The sequence below is a fragment of the Cotesia glomerata genome, linkage group LG6 (assembly GCF_020080835.1).
Source record: "Cotesia glomerata isolate CgM1 linkage group LG6, MPM_Cglom_v2.3, whole genome shotgun sequence".
NCBI classification, from domain to species: Eukaryota; Metazoa; Arthropoda; class Insecta; order Hymenoptera; family Braconidae; genus Cotesia; species Cotesia glomerata.
In genome coordinates this window covers 2,650,113-2,662,786 of record NC_058163.1, presented here as the reverse complement: position 1 = coordinate 2,662,786, position 12,674 = coordinate 2,650,113, and the positions used below count along the sequence as shown (strand labels likewise).

Sequence of the window (12,674 nt, the reverse complement as noted above, 5' to 3'; positions counted from 1 at the left end):
TCTAATCGAATTAATAATTCTAATAGATTCCATAATTTTGCAAAAAATCTATCATATTTGATAGATTCTATTACTTTAAATCAATTCTATTTATTTCAAAATATTCCATTATTTTTAATAGACTATTACTTTTAATGGATTCCATTACTTTCAATAGATTCTATTAATTTCCAGAAATTCTATTACTTTAATCAAATTTTACTATTTTTTAATAGATTCCATTATTTCTAATATAATCCATTAATTTCAATAGATTCCAATATTTTTTATTCCCTAATTTCTTAAAAATTTGACTACATTAAATAAATTCCATTACTTCCAATTAATCTTATTGATTTCAACAGATTCCATTATTTCTAATCCCATAATTTCTTAAAAATTTGCTTGTATTAAATAAATTCCATTACTCACAATGAATTATATTAATTTCAATAAATTCCATTATTTTCAATAGACCATTACTTTTAACAAACTTCATTAGTCTTAATACACCACATTATTTTTCACAAATTTCATTATAATTAATAAATTCCATTACTTAAAGTAACTTCCATTACATTTAATACATTTAATACATTCCATTATTTTCAATAGATTCCATTAATTTTATACTTAACTACTATTAATAAATTAATTATAAATTAATAAATAAATATCCATTATCATCAATAGACCTTTCTATTGATCCATTACCATTATCAATAGATTATTTTTTAATTTTATTAAAATTCCATTAACCATTGATTCTATTAATATTCCATTAACCATTCAATATGAAATTCCATTATTAATGAATAATTTATAATAAACTCCACAAAAATCTTCCAATAGTTTTTTAAACCAAAAAATTAATCCATCCATTAATCCATTAAAATTCTATTATTAAAATATAAAAATTCCATATAAAAATACTTCCACTAGAAATAATAATAAAACACGCTCAATAAAAATTCAATCACAAACTTTTCCATTAAAAAATTTTTCACTTAACATTATTATCATTATTGTTATGATAGTAAGCAGAGACAGCCACCTGCCTTTAAAATTATTATCATCACATTTATTATTATTCTATAAAGTAAACAACGAATTTATCTGTTGGAAGTTGCGTTAATAATACTTAATCTATTTTTTATTACCAACTTTTTCATCTTATTCTTAAAAAAGCACCCTGAGGTAGGTTGTTTTTACCCTTAGCAGCTTACTCGTATTTTACCATGATGCAGCTGAGCTCCATTACGAGCGAAAACTAAATAACTTTATAAATGAGAGCTTGTATGGAGCGCTAAAAATATAAGAACACCAATAATAAACGTTTTAATAAAGGACATAAGTTATATTATTAAATTATACATATATGTGTATGTAAGAGCGAACACGACTAGTAGATTTAAAAGTTCGGTACTAAAAAAAAAAAAGAAAAATTAAACAAACAAAAGCTTGAAAAACTCTAAAATTTTATTTATTGTTACGCTATCGATAAGTTTAATACTTAACTATTGTAACTGAACAAATTATTATTAAAAAATAATAACAAAATAAAAATACAATACTTGAAATAATAATACTGGTAATATAATAATAATAATAATAATAATTATAATGTGAATTGTACGTGATATATTTATAAAAGTTGTTGTAAAACTTTTACCATAACACTTTATTATTGTTTTTTATTATTAGTATTATTATTTAAAAACTCGCGAACGGGATTAATGTCAATCATTGTCAGAATTGAAATAAAGACCGTAAAATAATAATGAGATAACTTTTATTGATTTTTTTTATTTTAATTATAAATTATTGTGAAAAAAAAGTCAATAGTTATCTTGTTTACAAATAATTTTATTGTTTGCGCTGACAATAGGCTTGATCCGTACAAAAAAAAAAAAAAAAAAAAAAAAAAAATGCAGCCGGGAATCGAACCCGGCGCCTTGAATGCAGCCGGAACAATAAAAAGAAAGAAACTAAAGGGTTTGTAGGTTAAGAAGAGAAAAAACTGAAAACAAGATTGCATGATTGTTATTGAGCGAAGAATCGCGTGTTTTCTGTTTGATGAGGCAAAGCATTGAGCCACTCACTGAGTTTGTTGGTTATGATTTTTTGATGAGCTCGGTGGGTGGTCGTTCGCGATTATTTATAAGTAAGATATTTATATGTATATTTGTATTTATATTTGTATTTACATTATGTTACATATGTAATTGTTATTTATGTTTATTTTTAAGATAACTAATAAAAAATATTTTTTTTTGTTAGAATGGCAGTGGCGCGGGTGGAGAATCTGGTGGCCGATCTAACGGGTAAGTTATTTATTATATTGATCTTAAAATGGCTGATTGAATTCTTATGTTATGAAATGGCGGGTTAAATTTGTGGCGGTTTAATGCCTTGGCATTAGAACTAAATCAATAAATACAATAAAAAAATAAATTTTTTAGTTAAAAAAAAAAGGGTCTTACAGTCGTAAACTGTCGTAAGTTATACAAGATGACTTGGAATTTTTTTATAAAATGGCGTCTTGAATTTTTAATCATAAAATGGCGCATTTCAAGTTCTTAAACCATAAAATGTTGACTTAATTTCTTAAACCAGAAAGATATTAATTTTCTTCTTTATAAATTATCAGTAAGTTTTTATAACAAAGTGGTGACTAAAATTCTTGGAGCACAAAATGGCTTCCTAAATTCTTAAATCATAAAATGGCGACTTAACTTTTTACATAGTAAAAAATTGTTCGATTTTTTGTCTATATTTTGTATACTTACATCTTAATAACAAAATTGCTTCTCAAAATGGCTCCTTTAATTCTTATAACATAAAATGGCGTCTTAAATTCCACAATCATGAAATGGCGAATCAATTTTTTACATATTACAAAAAATTATTAAATTTTTCGGTCATATTTTGTCTACTTACGTCTTTATAACTAACAGTGAAACAAATTTTAATCTCAAAATGGCTTCCTAAATTCTTGAATCACAAAATGGCGTCTCAAATTCTTAAACTATAAAAAGGTGACTTAATTTTTTACATTTCATTAAAATGTTCAATTTCCTTCCTCATATATTATCCCTGTAATTTTCTATGAAACAAAAAAAGTGGTAACCCAAATTCTTGAATTACAAAATGGCTACTTCAATTCTTATTCCACAAAATGGCGTCTTAAATTCTTAAACTATAAAAGAGTGAATAAATTTCTTACATTGCATAAAAATGAATTCTTGAAATATAAAATGGCTACTTAAATTCTCATATCATAAAATAGCGACTTTATTTCTTATCCAAAAACAAAAATACTAAATGTTTTTTCTATATTTTGTCTACTCACTTAATAACAAAATGACTTTCCAATTTCTTGGATCACAAAATGGCTGCTTAAATTCTAACACCACAAAATGGCGTCTTAAATTCTAGAATCTTAAAATGGCGACTCTATTTCTTGTCCAAAAACAAAAATACTGAATATTTTGTCTTTATTTTGTTTTCTTACGTCTTAATAACAAAATGACTTCCCGATTTCTTGTATCACAAAATGGCTGCTTAACTTCTCACACCACAAAATGGCGTCTTAAATTCCAGAATCATAACATGGCAACTCTATTTCTTATCCAAAAACGAAAATTCTAGTTTTTTCCGGTATTTTGTTTATTTATTTAATAACAAAACAACTTTCCAATTTCATGGATCACAAAATGGTTACTTATATTCTCACACCACAAAATGGCGTCTTAAATTCTAGAATCTTAAAATGGCGACTCTATTTCTTGTCCAAAAATAAAAATGCTAAATATTTTATCTATTTACTTAATAACAAAATGACTTCCCAATTTTTTGAATCACAAAATGGCTGCTTAAATTCTCACACCACAAAATGGCGTCTTAAATTCCAAAACCTCAAAATGGCGACATAATTTCTTTAATTACGTTGAAATGTTCAATTTTTGTAATGTAAAATAATTAATTACTATTCTTTAAGACATAATGTCTGTTGGAATTGCGGAAAATCCCAAAAAAGGACACTTTATTCCCCACAAAAAGAAAAAGGATCTATATAAGCGCTTCCGCAGTGAAACTATTCAAACTAAAAGTAAAGTTACAAATAAAATTCACAGAATATTTCCATCCATTCATAAAACTTGAGCGACAAATTTACCTCGAGTATAATTCCGGCGAAATAATAGCTCAGGTTGATTTACATAAATAACGAGTTGACAGTTTGAAGAATAGAATGAATTTGAAACAGATGATAGCTTAAGTTTAAGTTCAAGTTTACCGACAACTACAACTGGAAGTCTATACCAGAAATGACGTATCGAAAGCTCATCAATACCCAGATAATCCAGAGTTTAGAGTTTAGAGTTCAAAGTTTGAGGTCGGAATCAGATCCACAAATTCGGAGGTCAGCTTCAGGCACTCGTTCACCCGCAGACGCTAAACCTAACCCAGTTCTAGTTTGACTAACTAGAACTGAAGAAGAATGATTAATTGTCAGATTCATTTGACATTTCAATTACATCAAATTTCTTTTTAATGCTCCCATCAAATGTTTTAACTTTGTAACAAGATATTTAAACTTTTGGAATTTTTTAAACTTAAGCAAAAACTCTAATTTATTTTTCTCATAAAAATTAATAATAAAGCCTTTAAGTCTACATGTGTAATAATAATAAATTAGCGTAATTATAATTATAATCAACATGAAATCTAATATAAACTCTTTATTATAAATGTACATCATTTGCACTATAAAGGGTCTCTCTTATTGGCCAGTAGGCTGTTGGGACTTTAATAAATAAATAAATAAATAAATAATGATTAATTAAAAAATTGATAGTTGTATGAGACAATGAACACTTGAGTTTTCAATTTCAAAATTTTTGTTTAATACTTAAAGATACGGTAAAATATATAAGAACTTTTTTTTTTTTGTAAAAAACTTAATTTTCTATAAAAAAAAGTCTCTTGTAATTTTTTTGTATCAATATTTTAGACAAAATTAACATTTTAAACTTTTGAAAATTATGGACAAGTTCTATAACTTCAATTTTCGAATTTTAAATTCAAACTTTGGATAAAGAATAAGAAATAAAGCGAAATTAATGAAGAATTTATTTATAGAAAATTAAATTTTCTATCAAAAAAGTCCTATATCATTTTTTTTTTTTCAATATTTTAGTCAAAAACTAGCACTTTAAACTTTTGAAAACTAGGGATAAATTATTTAACTTCAATTTTTGAATTTTGAATTCAAATTTTGGATAAAAAATGAGAAATAGGGCAAAATTAAAAATGACTTTTTTGTAGAAAATTAAATTCACTATAAAAAAGGGCTTATATATGTTTTTTTTTTATTTTCAATATTTAAGCCAAAATTAACATTTAAAATTTTTGAAAATTATGGTCAAGTTCTATAACTTCAATTTTTGAATTTTAAATTCAATTTTTGGATAAAGAATGAGAAATAGAGCAAAATTAATGAGAAATTTATTTATAGAAAATGAAATTTTCTATCAAAAAGGTCCTATATCATTTTTTTTTCAATATTATAGCCAAAATTAGCACTTTAAACTTTTGAAAACTAGAGATAAGTTCTATAACTTTATTTTTTGAATTTAAAATTCAAATTTTGGAAAAAGAATATAGATAGAACAAAATTAATAAGGAACTTTTTTATAGAAAATTAAGGAGATCCACGTGAATTAGTCAAATTTTTAAAACTTTCTGAAAATTTGTAAATTCAATCTACGTAGCCTAATAATTAATAAAAAAATTTTAAAACAGGTTTCCGGGATTTAATCAAATAATTAGGTTTGAAAATTGTAATTTTTACATGTAGGTAAACAGAGATTCCACCAGCCGGTATTTGGTTAAGAATTAAATGCAATTAACGATTTAAAAAAAATTTTATTTCCATTGAATTTGATTGAAAAAATAATAAGCTTTCGATTAAAACAATAAAAAAGTAGCTTTCTGAACGTATTACGGAGATATTTTATATTTTTTATGAAAAATCACATGGAACTTCCGTTCTTTAAAGTCTTGTATTTGACTTGGCAACACCGCTTGCGCAGTTACCCATGCGCATAAGTAACCGCGGTTTTTTAAATGCTAGAAGATTTTAGTAATTTTAGTTAGACAGTAAACATAAATAAATTTGAAGGTTAGGAAACTCTTGCGGTGTTGTCAAGTGTATACCGGTAATTCAGAGTGCTATATTTTTTATTAGTCAATTAAATGTTAATAATTATTTAATGAGTAAATTTTTCGGAAATTTCCTCAAAAATGTTATTAATTAATTTAAAAATTAATTTTAACAATAACAAAAGTATTTTTACGTATTATTTTTAACTTCCCGCTAAGAAAATTGAAAATTTTCAAAAATCGGGAAGTTATTGGTTTTACCCCGTTTTTCGAAAATCGAGTTTTCATCAGATCTCGACGTTTTGAGGTCCTAGGAAGCTTTCCTGACTATTCCCGCGAGGGTGTCACTATGTCTGTATGTGTGTGTGTGTGTGTGTGTGTGTGTGTGTGTGTAAGTATGTAAACCTCTTATAACTTTTGAACGGTTGAACCGATTTCATCGCGGTTGGTGCCATTCGAAAGGGCTTCGCCAAACTTAGATTTCCTGTTAATTTGAACCGATTCGGACCGATAGATTTTGAGAAATTTGGAGAAATCTAAAAAAAAGTAGGAAAAAAATTTTTTTCTTAAGTGGTTTTTTTGGGATAACTTTTAAATGGCTCAACCGATCGATTCCAAAAACTAATCAGCTCTCAACCTTGAAAAACCACGTCGATCGCCGCCAATCCGGTCAAAATCGGTTGATTCGTTCGAGAGATATCGTGAACGAAAGAAAACCGAAAAAAGTGTTTTTTCAGATTTACTCCGAAATTTCTAGTTTGACCAATTGAAACTTAGAAATTATTTATAAGGCTTAAAAAACTACGTAGAATGCCGTCAACCGCGTAAAAATCGGTTCATTCATTCAAAAGTTATTGCGGTATGAACATTCAAAAAATAGTGTTCTATGAAACTTCTATCAGACTTTTGAGCTCAAAGAGCTCAAAAGCATAGAAAAGGTATCTTTTTGAGCTCGGAGAGCTTAAAATAACACACAGATTGTACTTTTGAGCTCGAAGAGCTCAAAAAAGCGGCCAGGTATTAACGGAATTAGCGGGAAGTTGCAGAGATGGCCTTTAGGGTCAACCGTTTTCCTAATTTTTTTATAGACATTCTTTACACTAGGAGGGTACTTGGATCTCCTTAAATTTTCTTCTTTTTTTTTATTTTCAATATTTTAGCCAAAATTAGCATTTTAAACTTTTAAAAACTATGGATAAATTCATTAACTTTATTTTTACACGCTTTATATTAGCTTCACTTGTATGTCAGTTTGTATGTCAGTTTGTCAGTATGTCAGTAACTCTCCGTGGGTAATCTGCGCGCCTGCGGCCTTCCTTGGTTCTGGTAGCCGTTTCTCAGGCTCGCTCTCCGAAATCGAACTCTGATTCCCCGTATTTATAATATTTATAAATAATTATTTTTTATTAGCTTCACTTGTATGTCAGTATGTCAGTATGTCAGTATGTAACTCTCCGTGGGTAATTTGCGCGCCTGAATATTTTTGATAATCAACAAATAATAGTTTAAAAAAACTAAAAAATCACGCTTTTATAAATAAACCAAACTAAAAGTAAAAATAAATAATAGTTTAAAAACTAAAAACACGCTTTTATAGAAAACCAAACTAAAAATAGAAAATAAATTTAAATTAAGAATAGTGTTAAAAATTTCAATAAATATAAATTAATAATAGTGTAAATAAAAAAAAATGTATTTTATTTTAAAAAGCGTGGGGTGCTTTTTAAGATATTATCAAAATGATAATCACTCTACTCATATCTGTCAATAAAATATTTATAACTATTGACACCATGCACCTCACGCTTTTTTTAAAATAAAATACATTTTTTTTATTTACACTATTATTAATTTATATTTATTTAAATTTTTAACACTATTCTTAATTTAAATTTATTTTCTATTTTTTAGTTTGGTTTTCTATAAAAAGCGTGTTTTTAGTTTTTTTAAACTATTATTTTTGCCTTTAAATTCAAATTTTGAATAAAGAATGAGAAATTGAGCAAAATTAATTAGGAATTTCTTTTTAGGAAATAAAATTTTCTATAAAAAAGCTTTTATATATTTTTTTTTTTATCTTCAATAATTGACCCAAAATTGTAAATTTGAATTTGAGCATCAATAACTATAACTATAACTAGATTTTTATTTATTAATCAGAATACTCGCTCAATAATACTTTAGTACAAACTATTTTTCTGATGTAGCTTTAGCGTATGGACGATTTGATGTCTGATTGAAAGTACTTTTGAAATGAAATTTTAAAAAGTGTAACGTTTATTATTCGGGTATTGTATTCGCGGATTATTTTGATTGCAGACATCCAGGAGATAATCCGTTCTACAGCAACATCGACAGCATGCCGGACATTCGACCACGCCGGAAATCGATACCATTGGTCTCGGAGTTGGTACGTAGTTGATTATCCATTATCCTTTTGCTGTATACAATATATAGATATATACAATTCAGTCTACAATTTATATATAGAATACTATACAGGGTTATTATTGTTATTATTACTGTAATTGTTATTATTGTTGTTATTATGTGTCGAGTGTTCGTAGGAATTGATTGGCTCATTAGAGACCAGATTTGTCTCATCTTGGTCATTTTCGTAGTCAAAAAAATAAAAAAAAAATAAATATCTTTAAAACAATCTTTTACATTCAAAGAATTAAAAATCTTTGAATATTTTTGTAAATATCGAGTTTTCCGAAAAAATGATTTTTTTTTCTTGTAAAAATTAAAAATTTTTATAAAATTAGTCTCAGTATTTTTAAAAATTTTAATTATTTCACAAGATATTTTAAAAAAATTGGAAGCTTAATCAAAATTTTACCGTTATTATTTTTCGGTTACTATAAAATTTATCTAAAAAAATCTATAAAAACAACAACAAAATTTTATCTTTTTTTATTTTCTGTTATAAAATTATTAAATATCTCGATAAATATTAAGTTTTAAAAAAAAAAATGTATTCTTAATTTTTGTAAAGAATTTAATTTTCTTCAAAATTGTTCTTTTAGTATTTTTTTTACATTTATTATTTCTCGAGATATTTAAAAAAAAAAAAAACAATTAAAAACAACAGTAAAATTTAATCGTTTTTATTTTTTTGGACAATAATTAAATAAATAAAAATCAATATTAACAAAAAAATCTATGAATTAATTTTTGTAGAAAATAAAATTTCCTACAAATTAATTTTTTAGTATTTTTTAAAAAGTTTGTTATTTCTCGAGATATTTAATAAAGAAAAAACAATTTTAAATGATATAAAAATTTATTTTTTGCGATAAAATTATCAAATATCTCGATAAAAATCAATTTTAACAAAAAAATCTATGAATTAATTATTGTAGTGGAAAAAATAAAATACTAAATTACTTTCGTAGAATTTTTTGAAAAATTTATTATTTCTCGAGTTATTTCCAAGAAAAAAAAAGAAAAATTAAACAATTACAAACATCAAAATTTTATTGTTTTTATTTTTTGTTATAAAATTATTAAATATCTCGATAAAAATCAATTTTAATAAAAAAATCTAGAATTTAATTTTTGTAGAGAATTAAATTTCCTAAAAATTGCTTTTTTAGCATTTTTTGAAAAATTATTATTCTACAAAATTGCTATTTTAGTATTTTTTTAAAAATTTATTATTTCTCGAGATATTTAAAAAAAAAAATCAAAATTTTATCGTTTTCATTTTTCATTATAAAATTATTAAATATCTCGATAGAAATTAATTTTTACCAAAAATCTATAGATTAATTTTTGTAAAGAATAAAATTTTCTACAAAATTGCTCTCTTAGTATTTTTTGAAAAAATTATTTTTCGAGATATTCCAAAAAAACCATCATGAACAATATGAAAATTTTATCTTTTTTATTTTCTATTACAAAACTATTAAATATGTCAATAAAAACAATTAATTAACAAAAAAATCTGTAAATTAATTTTTGTAAAGAATAAAATTTTCTACAAAATTGTTATTTTGATATTTTTTAAAAAATTAATTATTTTTCTCGAGATATATTTAAAAAAAAAAAAAAAAAAAACAATTACAAACATCATCAAAATTTGATAATTTTTATTTTTTTGTCATAAAATAATTAAATATCTCGATAAAAATCAATTTTAATGAATTAATTTTGATAAAATATGAATTAATTTTGATAAAAAATAAAATTTCCTTCAAAATTGATCTTTTAGCCTTTAAAAAAAAAATTAATTATTCAACGAGAGATTAAAATAAAAAGAAATGAATAATTTCTTGAACATTTGCGTCAGCAAAAACTTAATATTTAACAAAAATTTTCCATTAATAATTTAAAACAAAAAATCTAATAAATCACCGAGTAATATTTAAACTTCCTGCAGAAAAAGAAATAATAATAAAAACAGAAGTTATTTTACAGAATAAATAAAATATTAAATAATTCATTCATAACTCGAGAAACTTTTTTCATTAAAATTGTTTACTAGATTTTTTTCTCCCTATTATTTTTATTATTTCACGGCTATTGTCGACTCGGAGTCTCTCTATTGTTAACAGACAAGACCGCAATCTTCAATAAACTTACACACACATTCCCCTAAAATAATAATAATATATAAAAATGATAGTAATAGTGATAATATTTGGCTGCGACAATGACCATATAAAATTTCTTAACAAGAAAAAAAAGCTCGGGCGCTATTATTCGGGAACATATATAGCATACGATGGTTCCGTTTTCGCGGAACATAGACGAGAGCCCCTTAATTTTTCACAAAAGATTTTAAAAAATAGCAATAAAAATAAAAAATAATCATAACAGATAATGACGATAATAATTACGAGCTTTATGTTTTCTAGGGCGCCCGAGCTAAATCTAGGTTGTGTGCGATAAATTATTTTCTAGAAAACGTATACTCGAAATTATAAATAATAAATTTGATATTTTACATTTATGATTAAAGTATCTCTAAATATTACATATGTTCTGCGTTTCAGTGTACCACGCGGATATTACGCGATTCGTGACTATTTCAAGGATATTTTTTTATCTTTTTTTTTTGAGATTATTTGTCCCGACTTTTCTTTTTTATGCAATTCAATGTTCTTTTCAATAAATACCGTTTTTTTTTTTTTTTTTTTTTTTTTTTTTTTTCTATAATTGAGGCTTAGAAGGAATTAATTTTTTATTAATTTTAACTTTTGAACGTTTGATTTTATAAAACATTTAGAAGATAAAAAAATTAGCACTTTGATTTTCTTTCTGGTAATTTAATAAAAAAAATTTTTAAACTATAAAGTTAATTAATATCGAGAATTTTTTCGATGAAATTAATAATTTTTTGAATGGCTGTAACTTTTGAACGGTTGGTTTTAGCGAAATTTTATAAGATACAAAAAAAGATAATTTAATTTTATTAAAGGTAATTTATAAAAAAAAAATTTTTTAAGAATTTCAAGCTTTAAAGTTAATTAATATCAGCAAAAAATATTTTTGATGAAATTAATAATTCTTAGAATGTCTGTAACTTAATTTCCTTTTCAGTAATTAATTAAAAAAAATTCTTTTCAATTGATTTCAAACCCTAAAGTTAATTAATAACGACAGACAATTTTTTTGATGAAATTAATAATTTTTATGACAGCTGTAACTTTTGAGCGGTTGATTTTATAAAATATAAAAATTGTAGAAAATTTAATTTCATTAAAGGTAATTTATAAAAAAAAAATTTTTTTTTAAGAATTTAAAACTCTAAAGTTAATTAATATCACCAAAAAAGTTTTAGATGAAATTAATAATTCTTATAATATCTGTAACTTAATTTCCTTTCCAGTAATTAATTTAAACAAATTCTTTTCAATTGATTTCAAACCCTAAAGTTAATTAATATCGACAGACATTTTTTTTAATGAAATTAATAATTCTTATAACGTCTGTAACTTTTAAACAATTGGTTTTATAAAAATTTTGTAACACAAAAATTATGAGGGATCAAATTTCCTTGATAGTAATATAAAAAAAATTATTTTAATTAATTTCAAACCCTGATATTAATTAATATCAGCAGAAACATCTTTAATGAAATTAATAATTTTTAGAGTGGTCGTAATTTTTGAAGGTTGATTTTATAAAAATTTTGTAAGACACAAAAATTGAAGGAAATTAAATTTCCTTTCTGGTAATTTATTGAAAAAATTTTTTTTCAATGCATTTTATACTCTAAAGTTAATTAATATCGACCGGCAATATTTTCGATGAAATTAATAATTGTTATGATGACTGTAACTTTTAAACCGTTGACTTTATCAAAAATTTATAAGAAAAAAATTATGGGGAATTAAATTTCCTTTTCGTTAATTTATAAAAAAAAATTTTTAATTCATTTTAAACCCTGGAATTAATTAATATCAACAAAAATATCTTTAATGAAGTTAATAATTTTTAGAATTGTAGTTTTTTAACGGTTAATTTTATCAAAATTTTATAAGATAAAGAATTTGTAGAAAATTTAATTTCCTTTTCGGTAA

The 12,674-nt window shown here is 24.0% G+C and overlaps 1 protein-coding gene across 14 annotated transcripts in view; it reads left to right on the top strand.

Moving 5' to 3' along the window:
• The window catches only part of LOC123267470, a 134,782-nt gene that overhangs the window by 67,651 nt on the left and 54,457 nt on the right, over positions 1 to 12,674 (top strand). For all 14 annotated transcript variants that reach the window (XM_044732102.1, XM_044732099.1, XM_044732100.1 and 11 more), the window contains 2 exons: positions 2,260 to 2,303; positions 8,464 to 8,554. In XM_044732102.1, the coding sequence (XP_044588037.1) occupies positions 2,260 to 2,303; positions 8,464 to 8,554 (135 nt within the window). The remainder of the gene's footprint in view (positions 1 to 2,259; positions 2,304 to 8,463; positions 8,555 to 12,674) is intronic.